General features: G+C 59.5%; 1 protein-coding gene across 1 annotated transcript in view; it reads right to left on the bottom strand.

Annotated features, from left to right (window-relative positions):
* Positions 1–20482, bottom strand: part of CTNNBL1 (catenin beta like 1) — a 58316-nt gene extending 37834 nt beyond the window's left edge. Inside the window, exons 1-5 of the mRNA XM_009901791.2 lie at positions 20374–20482; positions 8915–9103; positions 5403–5509; positions 4512–4651; positions 2196–2293 (exon numbers count right to left, since the gene is read on the bottom strand). Of these exons, the coding sequence (XP_009900093.1) occupies positions 2196–2293; positions 4512–4651; positions 5403–5509; positions 8915–9103; positions 20374–20403 (564 nt within the window). The 5' untranslated portion in view covers positions 20404–20482. The remainder of the gene's footprint in view (positions 1–2195; positions 2294–4511; positions 4652–5402; positions 5510–8914; positions 9104–20373) is intronic.
* Positions 20483–20709: the final 227 nt, after the last annotated feature.

Raw genomic sequence — 20709 nt, 5'->3', positions numbered from 1 at the left:
AAGCTGCAGCTGGCCAGAATCCAGCCTGCCTTTGGCCAGCCTGCCACTGCAAGTCAAACAACAAAACCACCTCCAGTTCCAACGCTGCTAACCAGCTCTGGGCCCAGTGAATGGAGAAGCTGCTGCGGAAGGCAGCTCAGCAGTGCCCACGGGCACCCTGCTCCACACCTGCTTGGTCTAAAAGTCACCTGAAGAGCAGAGACCCAAACACTGCTCCCCAGATGTGCCTGACATGTTTCCTGCCAGAAGCACCTCTGGACCTTGGCTGTTATCTGCAGCTGCTGACAAGGAAAGCAGAGGAAGAACTCCACTTGATTTACAGCCTCTCCCACACCGGGCCCAGGGAAGAGCCCCTCCTGCAGCTCCTCTCTCCCATCCCATTCATCCCCACATCACAGTAATTAAGCACAGCCCCGAGGCCAGCCAGAGGCAATCTGCCCGGGGGCATGGTCATTAACCTTTGGAAGGCAACATTATAGGGTCTGGACAGGAACTGGAGGAGAAAACAGAGCAGCCAAGCAAAGCAAGCAAGGGAAAAGTCCAGCTGCCTGTCTGGCAGCTGCAACGTAAGAGCTAGAGAACAAGAGGCAGCCCAAGCACAGGGAGTCTCCAGCAGAAGCTGCCTGAAGGTAGGTCAGATGTGTAAACCTCAAGATGAGCTGCACATCTCTGAAGGGCTCCTGCTCAGATCCCTGTCCACCTCCCACTGGTGAGGAGCAGGAGGCTCCAGCACAACCACAGGAGAAAGGGGAAGCCCAGCAGCACAGAGGGCAAGAGGCACTGCCACCCAGGTGGGCAGCACTCAGCCATGCACCTTCTACTTCACCTAGATCATCTGCTGGGGCTGTTTCATCTCTGTGCCACCTCCAAACCCCCCTCCAGGCTTCAAACATGAGCTCTGTTAACCAGAACCTTCCACACACTTCCAAATCTTCCACAGGCTGAGAGAGTTGGGGCTGCTCAGCCTGGAGAAGAGAAGGCTCTGGGGAGACCTTGGAGCAGCCTTCCAGCACCTGCAGGGGGCTAGGGGAGAGCTGGGGAGGGACTTGTGACAAGGGCCTGGAGTGACAGGACAAGGGGCAATGGCTTTGAGCTGGAAGAGGGGAGACAGACTGGAGATAAGGAAGAAATTCTTGACACTGAGGGTGGGGAGACACTGGACTGGTTTGTCCAGGCAGACTGTGGCTGCCTCCTCCCTGGAGGTGCTCAAGGCCAGGCTGGATGAGGCCTTGAGCAACCTGGGCTGCTGGGAGGTGTCCCTGCTCATGGCAGGGGGTTGGAATGGGATGATCTCTAAGGTCCCTTCTAACCCAAACCATTATGAACTCACAGCCTCCCTGCAGCAGCAGAGTCCCAGCTCCAGCCAGGTCTGAAACAGGAGTTGCTGGGCAGAGGAGGTCTGGGCTCTGTGGCTAGACTGAGATCACAGCGACCTCACTGTCCTTCAGATCCCAATCTGAGCCCTGCCACAGACCTCAATTTCTCCTGGGTGAGCAGAGGTCACCCTTCTCTGCAGGAAGAGAGGAAAATGCACACCAAGCTCCTGACTTCCCCAGGCCAAGTCACAAACACTGTTTCATTCTCCCTCCCCTGCAGGGAGGAAAAAAATCTCCCAGCCTAAGCAACTTTTGCAGTGGGAGCTTGTTCCTTCCAGAAAAAGGAGTGGCAGACAAGGTGCAAGAAGAAATTAATCTCCAAACCCTGGCATTCCATCCAGACCCACCCCCACTGTGGCCCTCAGGACAGCATTCCAGGTACCAGAGGTGTCCCTGGACCTGGGCCTGCCTCATGGCCACAGCTGCAGGAAGTGTGGGGAGGGAGGCTGCTGTGGGGCTGAGGGAGGCTGCTGTGGGGCTGAGGGAGGCTGCTGTGGGGCTGAGGGAGGCTGCTGGGGGGCTGAGGGAAGCTGCTGTGGGGCTGAGGGAGGCTGCTGGGGGGCTGAGGGAGGCTGCTGGGGGGCTGAGGGAGGCTGCTGGGGGGCTGAGGGAGGCTGCTGGGGGGCTGAGGGAGGCTGCTGGGGGGCTGAGGGAAGCTGCTGGGGGGCTGAGGGAAGCTGCTGGGGGGCTGAGGGAGGCTGCTGGGGGGCTGAGGGAGGCTGCTGGGGGGCTGAGGGAGGCTGCTGGGGGGCTGAGGGAGGCTGCTGAGGGAGGCAGGGGGCACGCAGACACTGAGCCACCCTGCAGCTCATCACTTACCAGGGCATCTATGAGGACCTCAGCTCCTTCTTCACTCTCATGGAGAGTATCAATATCAGTCAGCTCTTGCAGCAAGTCTACCACAGCGATGGAGACATGTGCTGGGGGTTAAGGACAAGACAGTTTCACAGCCCCCTGGGATGGCAGCAGGCCAACAGGAGGAATTCCTGCCTGCTGCAGGCACTCAGCAGGCAACAGAAGAAATTTTGTTCAGCTCTGGGCTCTGCCAGGAAGTGCCAGGCCCTGACATCCTGGCCACTGGGAATCACTGAGATCAAGTCCAGGGGCCAGCAGAGGATGTAGGAGGGAGGACTGAGGGCATGGGGTTGGATCAACCATAAGGAGGAGGCTGAGGGAAGCTCTGCCTGCAGGCTGCTGCTGCCTGCTGCAGGCTGGGAAGCCAACTGAGGCAGACTTCTGAGAGCTCCAGCAGTCTGAGGAGCTCTTCTGGCACAGCATTCCTGTCTGAGGGAGTTTCTTTAGAGGCTTCCAGTGAGAGTATCACTTACCCTACCAAACTCAGGAGAGAGAAAAGCAAAACACCATGTGGAGCTTCCCTGCCTTTCATTAATCAAACCCTCTTGGTGCTCACCTTTCCTTCACCTGCTTTGTGCAAAGCTGCATGAATCATTCAGCAGCTGATCTGCTCCCCATGGACACTGCCTTTGTCTCTTTGCATTAGTCCCTCCAGACAGTGCACTTAAAGCCCATCTGAAGGGCCATTTGTTCAGCTCTCTCCTTGAAGAACTCCTTTTAAAACATTTTTCCATTTGTTTTAACAAAAAGTCATTAGAAACCTGGGGCTGCATCCATTTAGTTCACCTCTGGATGCTGCACTCCAGCAGCATTTTCTCTCCTGTCCATCAGCAGCAGCGTGCAGAGGTGCTGCTGCAGAAACCTCGTGTCCTGCTTGCAGGGATCTGAAGCACTTCAGCACTCTCAGAGCAAGAAACAGACTTTTTCCCCACACTGCAATTCAGGGCCCAAGCTTCTCCCCACCAACTGACAGGTGAGTGGCAAAGCAATTAAAAGGAGCTCACAGCAGAACCACTGCCGAGCCTCTGACAGCAGCAGTGACCCCAGGACTCGGTTCGGAGGGCTGGGAGGACAGGCAGGCTGCAGCCTTCTGCACCTCCCCCCAACCCCCCACCCCGAGGCAAATCTCCCCCCAGCCCCAGTTTGCATTTCCCCTGCAAAGCAGAAGCTCAGCAGGAGCTTTGAAAGCCATGCAGAGAGTGCACACAGCCTGTGGCTCCTGGCAAAGCAACAAGCAAGGACACCATGGTAGGCATGGAACTGGGTTTGCATGGGGCCTGTCCCCAGGGCACCAGGGGGAACTGTGAGCAGACACTGAGGGCAGAGAGGTTTCCAGTGTGGAACCCTGATAAGGAATGGGAAAGGAGGGGAAAAAAAGGGGGGGGGAGGAAAGGAGGGGAAAAAAACAAGGGGGGGGGGGGGACAGGAGGGGAAAAAAAAGGGGGGGGAGGAAAGGAGGGGGAAAAAAAGGGGGGGGGGGGGAAAGGAGGGGGAAAAAAAAGGGGGGGGGGGAGGAAATGAGGGGGAAAAAAAGGGGGGGGGAGGAAAGGAGGGGGAAAAAAAGGGGGGGGGAGGAAAGGAGGGGGAAAAAAAGGGGGGGGAGGAAAGGAGGGGAAAAAATAGGGGGGGAGAGGAAGGGGGAAAAAAAGGGGGGGAGAGGAAGGGGGAAAAAAAGGGGGGGAGAGGAAGGGGGAAAAAAAGGGGGGGGAGAGGAAGGGGGAAAAAAAGGGGGGGGAGAGGAAGGGGGAAAAAAAGGGGGGGGGGAGAGGCAGGGGGAAAAAGGGGGGGGGGGGGGGGGCAGGGGGAAAAAGGGGGGGGGGGGAGAGGAAGGGGGAAAAAAAGGGGGGGGAGAGGAAGGGGGAAAAAAAGGGGGGGGGAGAGGAAGGGGGAAAAAAGGGGGGGGGGAGAGGAAGGGGGAAAAAAAGGGGGGGGGAGAGGAAGGGGGAAAAAAGGTGTGTGTGGGGTTTCAGTTGTGCCAGGGGCTGCTCCAGCCCAAGAGCACACAGTGCTGGGCTCTGGGCTGCCCACACTCCAGCACTCAGGGCCAGATGGCAGGGTCATAAAACAAGGGGAGAGAAAAACCAGCACTGAACAGATCCAGAATCAATACTGCTGGGACAAAGGAGACTTCCACTTGCAGGAGACAAAAGAAGCCATAAATTGAGGTGGGGGGGGGAGAAGGGGAAAGCATCCAGGGGAGGCAGTGAAAGCAGGAGGGGAGAGCTCAGAGCACAGGCTGCAGAGAGCCGCGGCGGGGAGCGGCCCGAGGCCGGAGGATATCGGTGTTGTCGTGTCCCAGCAGCCCCAGCAGCGACTGCACGGCGTTGAGCTCCACCAGCAGGTGGTACAGGTCCGGCATGGTGGCAATCACATGCATCTCCTGGATGATGTCATTGAGGTCCAGCTCCGACTCCATGAACCTGGGGCAAGACAAAACCCAAACCCAAACCCCCCACAACCAGTCAAATGAAAGGGCAAAAGGCAGAGGCCAGCAGCAGGCACCGGGAGACAGAGATTCACAGAGCTGCCAGGGCTGGGAGGGAGCTCAAGGCTCAGGCAGTGCCAAGCCCCTGCCATGGGCAGGGACACCTCACACCTTCTCCTCTCCAGCCTGCACAACCCCAACTCCCTCAGTCTGTGCTCACAGCAGAGCAGCTCCAGCCCTCTGCTCCTCCTCCTGGCCCTGCTCTGGACACCTTCCAGCACCTCCAGATCCCTCCTGTACTAGGGGCTCCAGAGCTGGAGGCAGTACTCCAGGTGGGGTCTCCCCAGAGCTGAGCAGAGGGGGAGAATCCCCTCCCTTGCCCTGCTGGCCACACTTCTCCTGCTGCAGCCCAGGCTCTGCTTGGCTTTCTGGGCTGCAAGTGCACACTGAGAGCTCCTGTTGAGCTTCTCCTCCCCCAGCACCCCCAAACCTCTCTCCTCAGGGCTGCTTTCCAGCCCAGCCTGGATGTGTGCCTGGGGTTGCTCCACCCAGCTGCAGGATGCCATTTCTGATATCAAAATTAGCTTCAAATGCAATTTGCAAGAACTCCATGGCAGGAACTGCTGCTACCTCAGCCTTATGGAGCTGAAACCATCAGACTGGAACTGATGTGGGGCTGGAAGCTGAAATCCAAGGGGAGGGGAGGGGAGGGGGAGAGGGAGAGAGAGGAGGCAGCAGGATCTTACTTCTCTGGGTTGTCAGGAAACTTGATCCGCAGCTCCTGGTTTTTGTAGGACCTCTTCTCAAAGGTGAGAATCATCTTCTTCACTGAACTCTCATCCAGAGGTTCCTCCTAACCCCATGGGACAGGGCAGAGAGCAGAGCTCAGCATGGTGGGAGCAAACCAGCAGAGGGTGAGTGCAGAGCGTGGTGAGACCACAGCCCTGGGAGCAGCTCTGACCTCTGAAGCCTCCCTGCAAAGCTGCCAGCACCTCTCACACCACCAGTGCTCACCACTGCCTGATGGACAGCCCCAGAAGGGGCTGGGATGGAAGGGAGCTCCCAAAGGCCACCCAGCCCAACCCCCCTGCCCTCAGCAGGGACATCCTCCCCTGCAGCAGCTTGCTCACAGCCTCCCCTTGCACAGCTCCAGCCATGGGGCCTCAGCTCCCTCCCTGGGCAACCTGCTGCAGTGTTCCAGCAGCCTCCTGGGGCACAACTTGTTCCTCCCCTCCAATCTCAATCTGCTCTGCTCTCATTTCAAACCCCTGCCCCTGCTGCTGTCCCTGCAGGCCTTTGGGAGCAGTCCCTCTGCAGCCCCCTGCAGCTACTGGGAGGCTGCTCTGGGGTCTGCCTGGAGCCTTCTCTCCTCCAGGCTGCTGAACACCCCCAGCTCCCTCACACACAGCCCTGCAGGTGAGGCCTCAGCACAGCACAGGGGCAGGATCCCCTCTGCCCATCTGCTGCCCATGCTGCTTTGGATGCAGTCCAGGATGTTCTCCAACTCCAGCCTGAGCAGCTCCCCACAGCAACACTTTGAGGCTGGGGGTTTTAGGCTTCACTAATGCAAAGAACCAGAAGAGCTTCCCTCCACTGTCTGCCCCACAAGGACCACCAGAAGGTCTCCCCTGCCAGAGGAGCAGTGGAAAATAGACCTGTCTGCACCAGCTGCCCTTCCCTGAGCCATCCCCTCCCCCCTGGCTGTTGCCCAGCACCAGCAGTGGCCTGCAGGCTCCTGCCACTCCGACTCTGCAGGAGCAGTTTTACACCCCTGGATGGCTGCTGCTCAGGAGTCCATTGTGCTGTTTCCTTCTGGAGCCTGCCCTGAGCTGCTGTCCTTTTGTGTTTGCCTCACTTGGAGAAGCTTTCACTTCTGCTTTAAAGCCTTCTTCTAAAGCAAACCCAAAAATCAATATTTTACTCCACTACCTCCTTTTCTGGCTTTTTAAATTCTCCCAAGCTGTTACTCAGCTGGCATCACACAGTCACTGCTCAGCACTGCCACCACTGCTCCTGGGCTCCCCCTCCCCCTCTCCTGCCTGCCCCTGGGCTCCCCCTTCCCCTCTCCTGCCTGCCCCTGGGCTCCCCCTTCCCCTCTCCTGGCTGCCCCTGGGCTCCCCCTCCCCTTCTCCTGCCTGCCCCTGGGCTCCCCCTTCCCCTCTCCTGCCTGCCCCTGGGCTCCCCCTTCCCCTCTCCTGGCTGCCCCTGGGCTCCCCCTTCCCCTTCTCCTGGCTGCCCCTGGGCTCCCCCTTCCCCTCTCCTGCCTGCCCCTGGGCTCCCTCTTCCCCTCTCCTGGCTGCCCCTGGGCTCCCCCTTCCCCTCTCCTGCCTGCCCCTGGGCTCCCTCTTCCCCTCTCCTGCCTGCCCCTGGGCTCCCCCTTCCCCTCTCCTGCCTGCCCCTGGGCTCCCCCTTCCCCTCTCCTGCCTGCCCCTGGGCTCCCCCTTCCCCTTGGCCATGTTACAATCACTATTAAAGACAAGTTCTCAAAGCAAGAACCAAACCCTCACATCTTCAGCCCAGTTTTGTGTCCCACAGAATCATTTGGGCTGGGGAAGCCCTTTAAGATCTTTGGGGCCAACCCTTTTCTCTAACTCTGCCAAGGCTGGGGCTAAACCATGGCCCTCAGCACCACATCTCTGTCTCCAGGGATGGGGATTAAACCTCCTCCTCTGGGCAGCCTGGGCCAGGCTCTGAGAACCCTTTCAGACAAGAACTTTCTTCCCCTGTTCAACCCAAACCCTCCCCTGGTGCAACTTGAGGCTATTTCCTCTAATCAAGCAACCTCCAAGCCTCTCTAACCTCTCCTCAGGCAGCTGTAGGGAGCAGTGAGGTCTCCCCTCAGCCTCCTCCTCTCCACACCAAACCACCCCAGCTCCCTCAGCCACTCCCCATAAGGAGCTGTGCTGCTCAAGCTGAACTCAAAAGCTGCTTCTGGTGTTGGAGGTTCCTTGGTTAGTGACTGCACAGCAACCTTGTCCACAAACCTCCATCCCCTCAGCCAGCTCCATCACAGCAGCACCACCAGCCCAGCTCTGTTGTATTTCCCACCTTCTCCAGCCCAGCCTGTCCTGGCACCAGCCCACTCAGGCAGTCAGTACTCCACCAGCCAAACCCTGCTGCTCCTGCAATGGGATTTCACTCCATCAGGACAGGGTCACCTTGACACCACCTCCCTCTGCCCCCCCTGATCCTCTGCCTTCCCCCACGTGCATCACCACACCTCCACTGGGAGCTTCCTGCACTGAGTTGGCATCTGGTGTTCTACAGATACAGCTCCCCCCCCAGCAAAGGTATTGGCACAAACCACTTTGTGCTGGCATTCCAAGATCACAGAGGAGAGATCCTGCCCCTGAGGAGCCCCTGGGCCTGAGGCCAGCTGCCTGATGGCACAGCTCCACCTGACAAACCAGCACGGCCGTGAACCCCGCAGGAAGCCACAGGCCTCTGGCCAGCCAAGAGGCCTTTTGACCACCTCCATCTGCCCTCACTGGAGCTGCAGGGCTCCTGTGTCACCTTTCTCTGCTGCCAGCAGCCCCTGTCACAGCCAGAGCTCAGCAGCAGGGCTGAGGGAGCCCCGGCAAGGCTGCTCTCAGAGGACAGTGACACGTTACAACCCTACACAGCTCTGCAGCGCTGAGCATCGCTTGTTTGATCCAACAGGACACAGGCAGCAGGCAGCAAACATCCTCCAGACCTGCACCAATCTGTGTGTCACATTTATAGAGTGATCTCTGCCTGGCCCTGGGCAGAAAGGCCAACGCTGCAGCGGACTTCTGTCTGCAAGGCTTGAAATCATTTACCCTTGACAGCTGCCTCCCCCCTCCCCTGACCCAAGGCCTCCCTTCCACAGGAGGATGTTTGTTTATTTGCTGCTGCACAGCACAAAGAGAGGTGGGAGAAGCTACCTGGCTGGGAGTGCTGGTGAGAGCAGAGCTAGGAGACTGATTCCAGCACAGAAACTTCTCCCCTGGAAGTCCAGCTCAGAAGGGGATTTGGCTATTCCCAGCCTAAAACAGAGACCAGGCTGGAAAGCTTCCCCTTCCCTTTCCTTTTGCTCTCCCCTTTAAACCTCCAGAAGACACCTTTGAAGCTCAGGAAGCCCTCCCCAAGGCAGGAAACCCAGGGCCTCAGCGTGGCTGAGGCAGGGGAAGAACCACCAGCGAGCCCCAGGGCAAGGAAGGGCAAGCGCAGAGCGGCCGCCCCGGGGCGCCGCTCAGTCCCACTGCCTCTCCTCTCCCACAGCACACTGGGGACTTACTTCCTCCTCTTCCTCTTCTCCATCCCTCTCGATTATCTGAAGGAGTTTCTTCTTCTCATCATCAGTCTCCTCCAGGGCAGCAGGCTCCTCCTCCCTGTGGCGGCCGTGCTCCCGGGCGCTCGCCTGCTTCCGCCGCGCCTTGATCTCCTCCTCCTCTTCGTCGCGGGGCCGCTTGGTGCCTCTGTTGGGCTGAGGGCAGAGAGGGCCAAGGGGAGTGAGGGCAGCTCTCCGGCACAGCACCAGCGCAGCCCGAGCGGCCGCCCGGCAGCGGTGTGACAACATCTGCCCGCAGGGAGCCGGCAGGGGAGCCGGGTGGGGGAGCGGAACGGCCCCGGCAGATGGATGGCTCTGCCAACAGCTATGTCAACAGCCCACCTTGTTTGATCTATGAAGATGATTCACAGAGCAATAGCTCCCCAGGCAGCACTGACAAGGATTTCAGAGGATTCCCCAGCATCTCACAGAGGAGCAGTGGGCAACCTGAGCTCCCCAGGGGCCGCACAGGCCTGCTGCAGGAGCTGGGCTCAGCGGCGACCACCTCCCGCTCCACGGACAGGAGACCGACAGGCTCAGGCAGAGGGCAGTGAGAGGTGACTGTCATTCACCTGCCCAGTGCAGGAGATGGTATTGGGAGCCTGGTGTGCAGCCTGAGTCACCTTGGCCAGCCCCATCCCTCTGGCTGGCACCTGCCTGCAGAGGCAGTGCCCGGAGTGGGGGCAGCAGGACAGGGCAGCGCTGCTGGCTGCAGCTCTGCAGGGGCCTTGGCCCCACACTAAGTGCTGCCTGCAGCTCCAGGCTTGGCTGGCAGCAGCCCATCCCTTTCTGTTCCGTTGTGGAAATGAAAGGTAATCTGCCAGGGCCAAGAAGAAGTCCATGAACCCTAACCACAGGTTTTAGCTGAGGCAGGAAGGGCTGAAAGCATCTGCAGCAGAAGGACAAACCCTCCCCCTTCAGAAGCTGCAAGGCTGTTAGAGCAGGGCTCTCCTCTTCCTTCAAGGCCACCCAAGGCTGGAAGAGGAGAGCTCCACAGCCTGCTGCTCCAGCAAAGCAAAGCTTCACTCTTGGCTGTCTAAAGGGAGCCTCTGTGTTAAGAGCAATGAAAACAAGAGCAAGGTTTTTCCCTCCTGTCACTGCCCACCTTGCCTGCTAGACGGTTTGGTAACCCCTTGGAGGTCTAACTTCTGTTCCAGCCTGATCCATAAGACATCACCTGGCAGGAAGACCTCAGCTCCTGCTCTGGGAGGCCCTCTGTCAGAAACCATCAGCGTCACACCATGCTCTCAGGGACACAAGCTCTGCTTTTCAACCAAGACTGGGATTCCTCTTGGGTTTGATGCAAAGAAAGATGCTGAGGGAACAGGTGGCAGTGCCCTCCCACTGCCAGGCCCAGCATGAGTGTGGGCATCAAGACAGCAGCCCTGCAGCACCTGGGGGCAGCTAGGAGAACGCTGGGGAGGGCTTAGAGTGGTAGGATGAGAAGGGGGGGATGGCTTTGAGCTGGGAGAGGGGAGACTTAGACTAGAGATCAGGAAGAAATTCTGGAGAGTGAGGGTGGGGAGACTCTGGCACAGGCTGCCCAGGGAGGCTGAGGATGTTCCCTCCCTGGGGGTGCTCAAGGCCAGCTGGATGAGGCCTTGAGCAAGCTGGGTGAGTGGGAGGTGTCCCTGCCTGAGGCAGGGGCTTGGAACTGGATGATCTGCAAGGTCCCTGCCAACCTAAACCATTCTGTGCATCCATGAATCAAGGTGGGAACACCCAGCTCCCTGCAGGGTGGGAACCTTGGGCCCCAGAGCACAATGAATCATTCAGAACCCTGAGGCAATCCTGCTGCAGCCCAGACAGGGCAGGAGGCAGAGAGCATTTTAGGTGTGGGTTCGTCCCAGCACAAGGAGAGAGCCAGCAAGGAAAGCTCTGCTCTCCAACAAACTCTGCTCCCAGGAGAGAGGCAGAGAAACCACCCAGCCAAAGCCAGACCCCCCTGGAAAGCTGCTGCAGCATCAGGGCCAAGCAGACACCAGCTGGCTGCAGCCATGCCCCTTGCAGGGGCACCTCGTTGCCACCACTTGCAGGCAGATGCAGGAACCGAGTTTCCCAGAGGACACAACAGCACAGCTCAGAAAGCTCTGGGTGTTTGCCCCCAGCCAGACCTACCCAGGCTCTGCTCCCTGCCCCCTCTCTCCCCACCACCCCTGCTGCTTCCATTATGGACAGGGCACTCCTGCTTGACTCCCCAGCAGCTCACAATTCAAGAGCTGTGGAGCAGCCCCACAGAGGCTCTGAGATGAGAAATGCATTGGCTTGCAGGGCTTTGTGCATTGCCTTCTTGTGCTGGGGGGGTTGGGGGGGGGTGGGTTGGGGGCTGGGGGGGGTGGTTTAGAGCAGCTTCCTATTACTTATCTTCTGGGTACATTAAAATAGAATCTCAGAGAGCTCCATTTGGAAGCAAATGTGTCACTGTCAGCAGCCAATAATCCAAACCCTCCCCGAGCAATCAGCAACCCAATAAAGGGGGGGAGGGGGGGAAGGGGGGGGGAAATGCTCTGCTAAATGACATCATCCAAGGGGGGGGGGGGGAAGGCAAAGCATTGGTAAACATCCCTGCCTTGCTCAGTGCCCTGAGCAGCACACAAGGCTCTGTCCTTCCCACACCCTCCCTCCCTCGCACCCCCTTCATCCTCCACCACCCCTGGCAAGGCACAGAAGCCACTGACACAGGTCCTCAAAAGCAAAAAGCCCTCCAAGGCTGGCTGAATCGGAGGCTCTCACTCCTCACTCCCCTTTCTGGCCATCACCAGAGGGCTGAACCCCGCTGCAGCCCCAAGGAGGGGCCAAGGGAGCCGGTGCCCCGGCAGACGCCAAGCAGGCAGGGCCGGAGCACCACCGGCGCAACACCCAGCCCAGCCCCCCACCTGCCCCGTTTGCTCCCAAGGGCACCAGCTGAGGATCACCACTGACACCTTGTTTTCAGCTGGGTTTTTCCAGGCTGCTCTGCATCCCTGCCCGGCGGGGGGGAGCTCTGCAGCGCCGGCAGCCCTGCCCGCTGCCCTGCTGCACGGCCACGCGTTGGATTGCCAGGCAAACGCCGTTAGCGGGCGCGAAGGGTCGCCTTTTGACACTGCTGTGGTGCAAGAGCCTCCCAAGAAGGCTGCAGATTTCCAGCCAGCACTCCTCAAACACGGGAGCCGGGGCCGGAGCAGCGTTTGTGCCTCCCACCGGAGGAGCCGGGGCCGGAGCAGCGTTTGTGCCTCCCACCGGAGGCGCCGGGGCCGGAGCCGCGTTTGTGCCTCCCACCGGAGGCGCCGGGGCCGGAGCAGCATTTGTGCCTCCCACCGGAGGCGCCGGGGCCGGAGCAGCATTTGTGCCTCCCACCGGAGGCGCCGGGGCCGGAGCAGCGTTTGTGCCTCCCACCGGAGGCGCCGGGGCCGGAGCAGCGTTTGTGCCTCCCACCGGAGGCGCCGGGGCCAGGAAGCAGCGAGCGGAGAGCAGCAGCAGCAGCAGCCCCGCTCATCCATCCCAGCTCTGCTCGGGGTTTATCTTTCCTGCGGGGCTGTCACCAACCAGCAAGGATTAAGCACTTCCAGCGCAGCGCCGAGCCTGGGGCACGCTGCCAAGCAAACACAGAGGGCTTTTAGCGACACAATGCCTTTCACACCACCACGGCGCGGAAGGGACCTCGAAGATCAGCCAGTTCCGACCCCCCTGCCGCGGGCAGGGACACCTCACGCTGCAGCAGGCTGCTCCCAGCCCCATCCAGCCCGGCCTCGAACACTGCCAAGCTTGCAGCCTCCAGAACTCCTCTCTGGGTGGTGGAGTCTCCTCCTCTAGAGAATTTCAAGTCCCCCCTGGATGCATTCCTGCATGGCCTGCCCTGGGTGATGCTGCTTTGGCAGGGGGGTTGGACTCCATGCCCTCTGGAGGTCCCTTCCAAACCCTTCCTTTCTGTCATTCCTTCTCTCTGATCTCAGTGCCTCACCACCCTCCTGGGGAAGAGTTTCCTGCAACCTAAATCCAGCTTCTTCCAGCCTGCAGCCAGAGAGTCAGAGAATCACAGAAGTGTCAGGGCTGGAAGGGAGCTCAAGGCTCAGCCAGTTCCAACCCCTCACACCTCACACCGCAGCAGGCTGCTCACAGCCACCTCCAGCCTGGCTGCAAACACCTCCAGGCAGGAGGCTGCCACCACCTCCCTGGGCAGCCTGTGCCAGGCTCTCACCACCCTCCTGGGGAACAACTTCTTCCTCACAGCCAATCTCAATCTCCCCACTTTGCTTCATTCCCCCCAGTCCTATCCCTCCCTGACACCCTCCAAAGTCCCTCCCCAGCTTTCTTGGAGCCCCCTGCAGATCCTGGAAGGCCACAATGAGGTCTCCTGGGAGCCTTCTCCTCTCCAGCCTGCACAACCCCAACTCTCTCAGGCTGTGATCACAGCAGAGCAGCTCCAGCCCTCTGCTCCTCCTCATGGCCCTTCTCTGGACACCTTCCAGCCCCTCCAGAGCCTTCCTGGCACAGAGGCTCCAGCACTGGCCCCAGAGCTCCAGCTGTGGGCTCAGCAGAGTGGAGCAGAGGGGCAGAATCCCCTCCCTGGCCCTGCTGGCCACACTTCTTCTGCAGCCCAGGCTCTGATGGCTCTCTGGGCTGCAGGTCCTGCCACTCCATGCCTGCTGTCACAGCCTCACAAACATCTGCACAAGCTTTGCCTTTCTGGAGCAACAAAGGGGGAAGTTAATCATGTGCTAAGTGCCACGGGGCTGCTCAGAGGCTGTGCTGAGGTGCAGCTGGGGAGGAGATGGAATCCATTAGAAACTGCACATGAAAAGCACTTGGGAATTGTTTTCTTAGTTAAGCTTAATTCTGTTCCCCTTGAATGCAGAGCAGTCCTGGTCATTTACTCCAAAGACAATTTCATTTCAATCTAACACTGATATCAGCACAGGAAAACAATGAATAATAACATCCAGAGGAAGGTTTAAGCCAAGCTGGTATTTATAGAACACACAAAGAAGTAAACAAAAGCTGCTGACTGCTAAAGGGAGAATTACCTCCTGGGCCTCTGCAGTCTTTCTGCTCTACTTGGATGGTGACTGATGTGCTGGGGCTGGGGGCCAGATCTCCCCCAGGCACACACTGGGCACAGGGTCTTGCTTGTACCCAGGCACTAAGAGCACACCTGGCCCCTGCTCTGCAGGCAGCAGAACCCAGGCTGTGTGTGGGGGGAAGGTGGGGACCAGCCCAAATCAAAGCACACTGACCTCACCTGCACTGCTGGGGCCCTCAGCACAGGAAGGACATGGACCTGATGGAAAGGGGCCAGAGGTAACATTTCTCCTAAGCCACAGTCAGTCAGCAGCTGGAGCTGCTCAGCCCAGCTCCAGAGCTGTGGACAACAGCTTCCCTGCAGAGCTCCAGCTCCACAACCCCTGGCAGGCAGCAAGGGCAGCCTGGGCTGCACCCAAAGCAGGGTGGCCAGAGCTGGAGAGAGGGATCCTGGCCCTCTGCTCTGCTCAGGCCTCACCTGCAGGGCTGGGGCCAGCTCTGGAGCCCTCAGCACAGGAAGGACCTGGAGCTGATGGAGAGGATCCAGAGGAGGCCAATAAAATGCTCAGGGGGCTGCAGAACCTCTGCTGCAAGGCCAGGCTGAGGGAGCTGGGGGTGTTCAGCCTGGAGGAGAGAAGGCTCCAGGCAGACCTCAGAGCAGCCTCCCAGCACCTGCAGGAGGCTCCAGGAAGGCTGCAGGGGGACTGCACCAGGGGCAGGGGTTTGAAATGAGAGCAGAGCAGATTGAGATTGGAGGGGAGGAACAAGTTGTGCCCCAGGAGGCTGCTGGAACACTGCAGCAGGTTGCCCAGGGAGGGAGCTGAGGCCCCATGGCTGGAGCTGTGCAAGGTGAGGCTGGAGAAGGCTGTGAGCAAGCTGCTGCAGGGGAGGATGTCCCTGCTGAGGGCAGGGGGGTTGGGCTGGGTGGCCTTTGAGAGCTCCCTTCCAACCCATCCCAGGATTCTATGACCTGCCCAGGGCCCTGCCTGGGGTCCCTCAGAGCAGTGGCCCCAGGCTAGGATCGCTAATCCCAGAAGCTGAACACGTATTGTTTGGGGCCCTGATCACTTCCAGCCTCCTCCAAACATCAGGAAGGTTTAGAGAAGTCTCTAATGCAGTTTCATATTACCCAGACATCTGCTTTGTGAGTAACCTTGTTACTGGGGAGCTCAGGAATTACTTGGTAATGAAACCTGAAATGAATCTTCATCAGCGATGCAGCTTCTCCTGCAGCCACAGCCCAACCGGCTGCAGCCCTCTGGGAGCTGCTGCAGCAAGCAGCTGCCAGGCCAGGCCTCTGGAAAGCACTTCCCCAAGTCCCCAGAGGCACCTTCACCAACTTCCTCAGCCCTGCTGATAAACCAAGCTACTGTCAGTCTCCCTCCTCGTCGTTTCTCCTTCCTGAAGCACGACACCTCCAGATGGTGCAGGATCTGAGCAGGAGAATTGGAAGAGCTGGCACCAGGAGGAGTCAGAAATCTCAGGAAGCTCCAAGAGCTCCAAAAAATGAAAAAGAAGGGGGGGGGGGGAAATCACACAAAGGGAGGCAAAGGGAGGGAGAGAGGGACCCTGTGTAGGGACAGAGCTCATCAGAGAGAGGTGATCTTCTCCAGCCTCAGTCAGGAGCCTGGAACCCTCAGGAGGGGCAGGGAGCTGGGATCTTCCCTGCCAAGCTTCCACAGACCTCTGGGTTTGTGGCCAGGGAGCAGATTGGAACACAGACCTAAGGCTGACTTGTGGCCCTGCCAGTGCAGCAGCAGCAGCCCCACGACGCGGGGCCGGGAGGGCAGCTCAGGCCTAGGCTGCAGCTGGGCCTGCAACAGCTCCTGCCTGGAGCCCAGGGGCAGGAGGAGAGCTGCCAGGGTGGTAAGGCTCCAAGTGACCACCAAGCTGCTCAGCACAGGATCACAGGACCCCAGAATGGGTTGGGATGGAAGGGAGCTCCCAAAGGCCACCCAGTGCAAGCCCCCTGCAGGGACATCCTGCCCTGCAGCAGCTTGCTCACAGCCTCCCCTTGCACAGCTCCAGCCATGGGGCCTCAGCTCCCTCCCTGGGCAACCTGCTGCAGTGTTCCAGCAGCCTCCTGGGGCACAACTTCTTCCTCCCCTCCAATCTCAATCTGCTCTGCTCTCATTTCAAACCCCTGCCCCTGGTGCTGTCCCTGCAGGCCTTTGGGAGCAGTCCCTCTGCAGCCTGCTTGGAGCCCCCTGCAGGTCCTGGGAGGCTGCTCTGAGGTCTGCCTGGAGCCTTCTCTAGGCTGAACACCCCCAGCTCCCTCAGCCTGTCCTCATGGCAGAGGTATTCCAGCCCCATCAGCACTTTCCTGGCCTCCTCTGGACCCTCTCCATCAGCTCCAGGTCCTTCCTGTGTGGAGGGCCCCAGAGCTGGCCCCAGCCCTGCAGGTGAGGTCTGAGCAGAGCAGAGTGAAGCATCTGCCATCATCTGCACCTCTGCACTGTGGACTGGCAGTAAACTGTCTGCACCAGCAGCAGAAGTTATCCTCTCACTGCCACCTGGAGATCCATCCCACCCCAAACCTCCCTCAGTCCCTTCAGTGAGACCACCCAGCTCGGGGGGGGTTGGGGGTCAGAGCCCCCCCCCCTACTATTTCCTGCTGCTTTTTGCTGAGTGGTTTTAGCAATACCCCACTAAAAAAATGAGCACTTTGTAATCATCCCCCACGGTGGGGAAAGCTGCATTTAATGAGCACTGAAATCATCTCCCTCCTTCCCTCCCAGGAGGGCTGAGAGAGGGCTCTGGGAAGAGCTGCAGCTGGCTTCCTCCCCAGGATGGGAGACCAGGCACAGAGGGTCTGGGCACAGCCCCGGTGGGCAGAGCAGCAGCAGCCTCACTGAATCAGCAGCTCAGGACCTCCTGCAACTGTTTTGCAGCCACTCAGAAAGTGCCTGGATTCCTGAGCTCTGGGGGAGCTGCCAGGCAGTGTTTACCTGGGGGGGACTGCTGCAGGACGTTCCTTTTCCTGCTCTGACAGACACTTGGTGCCCAGGCAGTGGCCCAGGGAGCTCCCATGCCAGACTTGGCAGTGGGGAAGAGCATCTTCTTCATGAAGAAAGGGCACAAATGAGCCATTTAGAGGAGACAAAGCCACAGCAGTGCAGGAGAAAAGCAATTGCCTGGGGTTGTGCTGGGGAAGCTGAGAACACTGATTTGTTTGCAGCAAGAGATCACAAGCAGGGAGCAGAAGAGAATAGAATGGAATGGAATAGAACAGAACAGAAGAGAACAAACCAGGTTGGAAGAGACCTTTGAGTCCAAGTCCAAGCTATCACCCAGCACCATCTGAGCAGCTCAACCATGGCACCAAGGGCCTCAGCCAGGCTCTACCTAAACACCTCCAGGGATGGGGACTCCACCACCTCCCTGGGCAGCACATCCCCAGGGCCAATCTCACTATGAAGAACTTCTTCCTAACATCCAGCCTGAACCTCCCCTGGCACAGCTTGAGACTGTGTCCTCTTGTTCTGGTACTAGGTGCCTGGGAGAAGAGACCAATCCCCACCTGGCTCCAACCTCCCTGCAGGGAGTTGCAGAGAGCAAGAAGGTCTCCCCTGAGCCTCCTCTTCTGCAGGCTAAGCAACCCCAGCTCCCTCAGCCTCTCCTCCCAGGGCTGTGCCCCAGACCCCTCCCCAGCTTTGTTGCCCTTCTCTGGACACCTTCCAGCACCTCAACATCTTTCCTAGCCTGAGGAGCCCAGAACTGGCCACAGGACTCAAGGTGTGGCCTAACCACAGCACCCAGCTGCCAGTGCCACCCCTGCACCCAAGCTGGACAAGGAGATCCTGAGCCAGTCTGGTGCAGGAGAGATCCCAGACCTGTGCTCCCCATAACATCAGAGAGAAAACTGGGGAGGTCAGGAGCTGCTGTGTGAGCCCCCAGCCATCCTCCTCCTGCCATCAGCTGGGCACAGCCCAGAGCCAGGCTCCCTCCCCTCATCTGCCACACACCAGCCCAAGTCCTCTCTGCAGCAGCAGTGTGGCAGAACTGGGACTAGCCTGAACTTTACACCCTCAGGGGACAAGAACAGGCCTCTCAAATGGATACAGGGGGGGCAGGAGGGCAGCAGTTCAGAGCTGTGCAGACCCTGGCCCATGCAGGGGGGGAGCAGAACCACCTCTTCTTCCCAGCTGCTTTTCCTACCTCTCAGCCAGCAGCTCCCTCACAAAGGAAACTTCACCTCCTCAGGATCAGAGCTGTCTGCCTGCTCCTCATCCTTTTCCCCTGCTTTCTGGAAGCACTGAAATCCCACCACTGACACAGGAACCCTCTGTACCCAGTGAGACCAGAGGAGCACAGAGCCAGGGCAAACCCTCCAGGAACACTTTCTCTGGTTGGCTGCAAGCTGCTGAATGTTTTGTCCTGCAGCTCAGGATCATTGCAGCAGCAAGAAATTAAATCACCCAGCAGCCAGGCAGCATCTCCTCACCTTTAGCCTCCCTGCCATCCAAAAGCTCAGCCAAGGAAAGCTGAACCAAGCCCAGGTGATGTGCACTGTGCCCCAGGGCAGATGGGAACCTGCCACACTTCACAACAAATAAAAACCCCCAAGCTGGAGCCTGGTTAAGAAACAACAACAAGCAGCAGCTCTCAGAGGTTCACCTTTCTGTGCCTGAGGTGTGAACTGCACCACAGAAGAAGCAGAGGCATCACTGGGACTGGGGAAGAGACACCAGGGGGATGAAAACAAGGGAGAAAAATCTGCAGATGCTGTTTTCAGGGCTTGCTTCTGTTGATATGTGTTGAACCACAGAGGCTCCTGACCTCCACTGGACCTAGTGGCACAAAATGAGCTGTGCTTGTGTGAGGAGTACTCCTGTGCAAGCTGTTGACACAGTCAGAGCTCAAACCTAGCAAAGAGTCCAAGAGTCTTCTCAGACATTAAGCCACCACTGACAGCAAAGCAAGGATAAAACCAAGGGGTATTCTCCCTGGAAGGGTTTAAGAGCAAGGCTGGGTGATGCTTTGAGCATCCTGATCTGCTGGAAGGTGTCCCTGGCCCATGGGGAGTGGGAACCAGGTGATCTCTAAGCCCTCTCCCAGCCCAAGCCATTCTATGGCTCTATGTCCAGCAAGAGGGGCAGAGGAAGCCAAGCTCTGTCACATTCCAGTTCTTGGACTTGATGACCTTAGAGGTCTCTAAACACCAGGAGAAGGGATTGCTCCAATTCCATACTGCAAAAAGTCACAGGCAGCGTGGCAGTGGAGAAGGACAGCAGCAGAGCAGCTCCCAGGCCCAGGCTGGCAGCACCACGGAAGGGGCGAGGCAGGATGGGAGAGACAGAGCAGCCACGGAGCACAACGGCCTGGAGCTGAACCAGGAGCAGTCCAGGGGAGCTCTCCAAGGCAGACCATTCCCACAGCCACATCCCAGGGCATTTTGGTACCACTGGGGAAACAAGGTGGGAATTTTTTCAGACCCAGGGGTGCCTTTCCCTCTTTCCCTGCATCAGAAGAACACATCCTGGAAGCAGAGAGGTGCCTGGAGCAGGGAGGTGCTCTTGTCACCCCTGAACACGTGTGGTGCCCTCCCCAGACTCACACACACCAGGGTGGCAGCAGGAGGGGTTCCACAGGGCATCCTGAGCTCTGAACCAGATCTGCTGAGTGAACTCAACCACTTCCAAAGTAGAGAACATCTCTGGGGGGTTTCCTCCCCCACTGACTCCACAGGGAAAAGCCACTGCTGCAAGTTTTCCAAGAAGTAAAGCACAAGCCAATGCTATCGTGAGCTGAAATCGCAGAGACAGGACCGAAACCAGCAGGAACCAGCAGTGCTCCCATCCCCGGCCCACGGGGGAGCCCCCGAACCCACGGGGGAGCCCCCGAACCCACGGGACTGACCACATCTGCCCATCGGCTGGCTGCGAAGACCGAACCAGCAGCAGCCACACCCCGAGAGGAGGGCACCAGAGCCGCTGTAGGAAGGAAACCTTTTCCAGAAGAGGCTGGCAAAGCTCCAGCGGCCTGGGGTTTGTCACGGAGCGGGTGAAGAGGAGAACGCGGCCGCGGAGCCAGCAGCGGACCGGCGCACGCTGCGCCGGGCTCCGGAAGGAACGGCGTCAGCAGAGCTACCTTCTGAAAAGTCCCCGGTAACCGGATCCCACCGGGGCACCGCTTCCCCGAAGCGGCCCCCAAAAGTTTGCGGCAGCGCCGCCGAGTCGCGGAGGAACGCACCGAGAGCGCCCGGGACCGCCGCCGCTCCGGGCCGGCAACCCGTGAGGCCGCGGGCGAGCGCTCGCCTGCGGCCTCGGCTGGGAGTCTCTGCCAGCCCCGGCAGGGCCCGGCTGCGGCCGCGCTCGGTGCCCTCGGGAGGGCCGGGGCTGGCCCGCGGCTGTTCCCCGTGCACCGCGAGCTCGGTTCCCGGCCCCTACCCGCCCCAGCGCCCGGGGAGCCGCCACCGAGCCGCTCACCTGGTAGCTGAGCAGCTCCCCCACGTCCATGGCACCCACCGGACCCCCGCCACCGGGAAACTGCCGCCGAGGACCGGGCCCGCGCGACGGCGTGCCGTAAAGCACGGGGAAGGCGCCACTCTGCCGGAAAGCGGGAGGCGGGGAGGGACGCTGCCGGAAAGCGAGAGGTACGACACTGGCGCAAAGCAGCGCTGGGACGCTCCAGGGCAGAGTGGGGCAGAGGGCCAGCCGGGCTTGGGCGGGGAAGTGGGGAGCAGCTCCCTCGGGGCTCTGCTGGGCCCCTGGCCGCCCCCCAGGCACACCCCAGCAGGCTGGACTCGCTCATCGGCCCGGTCA

This window comes from Dryobates pubescens, chromosome 26 (genome assembly GCF_014839835.1).
Source record: "Dryobates pubescens isolate bDryPub1 chromosome 26, bDryPub1.pri, whole genome shotgun sequence".
Classification (NCBI taxonomy): domain Eukaryota; kingdom Metazoa; phylum Chordata; class Aves; order Piciformes; family Picidae; genus Dryobates; species Dryobates pubescens.
The sequence above is the reverse complement of the archived record's forward strand: the minus strand, read 5'-3'. Positions and strand labels throughout refer to the sequence as shown.